The sequence below is a fragment of the Monoraphidium neglectum genome (genome assembly GCF_000611645.1).
Source record: "Monoraphidium neglectum strain SAG 48.87 unplaced genomic scaffold scaffold01633, whole genome shotgun sequence".
Classification (NCBI taxonomy): domain Eukaryota; kingdom Viridiplantae; phylum Chlorophyta; class Chlorophyceae; order Sphaeropleales; family Selenastraceae; genus Monoraphidium; species Monoraphidium neglectum.
Window position 1 is genome coordinate 3,375 of NW_014011995.1, and position 1,376 is coordinate 4,750.

The window sequence follows — 1,376 nt, forward strand, 5'->3', positions numbered from 1 at the left end:
GCCCCGCCCCGCCCCGCCCAGACTCCGGCATCCACCAGCTGATCACGCACTTCCTCAACACACACGCCGCGTCGGAGCCCTTCCTCATCGCCGCGCGCCGCCAGCTGTCGCAGATGCACCCGGTGCGCTCCGTCTATGCCTCCACCACAGCCGCTTGGATGCTTGGGTCCGCCACTTGCCAAAATTACGATCCCAGCTCTTGCTGCTGTCGTGATTTTGTTGGTTGTGAGCCGGGCTTGCAACCCAGCTTTCTGGCATTGCATGTCACCTGCTCCTTGTCATGTTACCATTTCAACACACATGCCTGGCCATGCCCTCGCCCACCACACACGCCATGCTTGCTAGCTGCTGAGCAACAGTGTGACCCCGCGGGAGGCCAGTCCTCTTTTTCAAAACCTGCCCCTCCCCCATCTGCTGTTGGTCTATAACCCATTACCCTGACGTACACTGCCGCGCAGATCCACCGGCTGGTGGTGCCCCACTACAGGCATACCCTCACCACCAACTCTCTGGGGAGGGGGCTGCTCATCTCATCAAATGGCGTCTTTGAAACAGCTTTCAGCCCGGGCAAGTGAGCACCCGCTGCAGGACGGAGGGGGTGGTGGCGGCCAGCAGTCGCACAAGAGGGAAGGGAGGTACGGCAGGCAGTTAGCGCTAGCGAATTGCTGCGGATATGCGTGCTTTCCGCACATACAATCTTGCCGACACTGCTCCAACTCCGATCGCCCGCTACCTGCTCCCTTTAGTCCCCCTGGAAACCTTGCACATTTCTCTTGCTGCTATGTCAATGCAGGTTCTCCCTAGAGATATCATCCAAGCTGTACGCGGACTGGCGCTTCGACAAGCAGGCCCTACCAGAGAACCTCCGTAGCAGGTGGGGATGGTGCCCGCACCCCCGACTCCAAGCAACCTTACCTTGCCTCCGAGTCCTAGCTGCCTGCATCGCATATGTCTTGCAGTTTGCATCTCACGCTCAAGCGCGCTTGCCTTGTGAAATGCAGCTGCCCCTGCTTGCACACCTGGCTGTGCAGCTGTGTCCGCTGCCAGCGGCATGACATTTCTGCCAGTGCCTCAGGCAGCGTAAGTCCCCAGATACTGCGTTATATATCTCGTGATGTCCTGATAATTTGAGGTGGACCTCGCTCACCGATCTTTGCACCACGCACCCAGGAACCTGCTGGACAGCAAGGGGGAGCTGGTGGTTGGCAACTACCCCTACGGCGAGGACGGCCTCCTGCTGTGGGAGGCGACCAAGAAGTTCCACGAGAAGTACGTGAGCCTGTACTACACGAGTGACGCCGATGTGGCGGGTGACGCAGAGCTTCAGGTGTGTGTGTGTGTGTGTGAGTGTGTGAGTGTGTGTGTGTGTGTGTGTG

The 1,376-nt window shown here is 59.2% G+C and overlaps 1 protein-coding gene across 1 annotated transcript in view; it reads left to right on the forward strand.

Moving 5' to 3' along the window:
- Window positions 1–113: 113 nt before the first annotated feature.
- Window positions 114–1,376, forward strand: part of MNEG_8539 (hypothetical protein) — a gene marked incomplete at both ends in the record, with an annotated part of 4,150 nt that continues 2,887 nt past the window's right edge. The window contains 4 exons of the mRNA XM_014042988.1: window positions 114–122; window positions 459–571; window positions 794–874; window positions 1,171–1,327. Coding sequence (XP_013898442.1) covers window positions 114–122; window positions 459–571; window positions 794–874; window positions 1,171–1,327 — 360 coding nt within the window. The remainder of the gene's footprint in view (window positions 123–458; window positions 572–793; window positions 875–1,170; window positions 1,328–1,376) is intronic.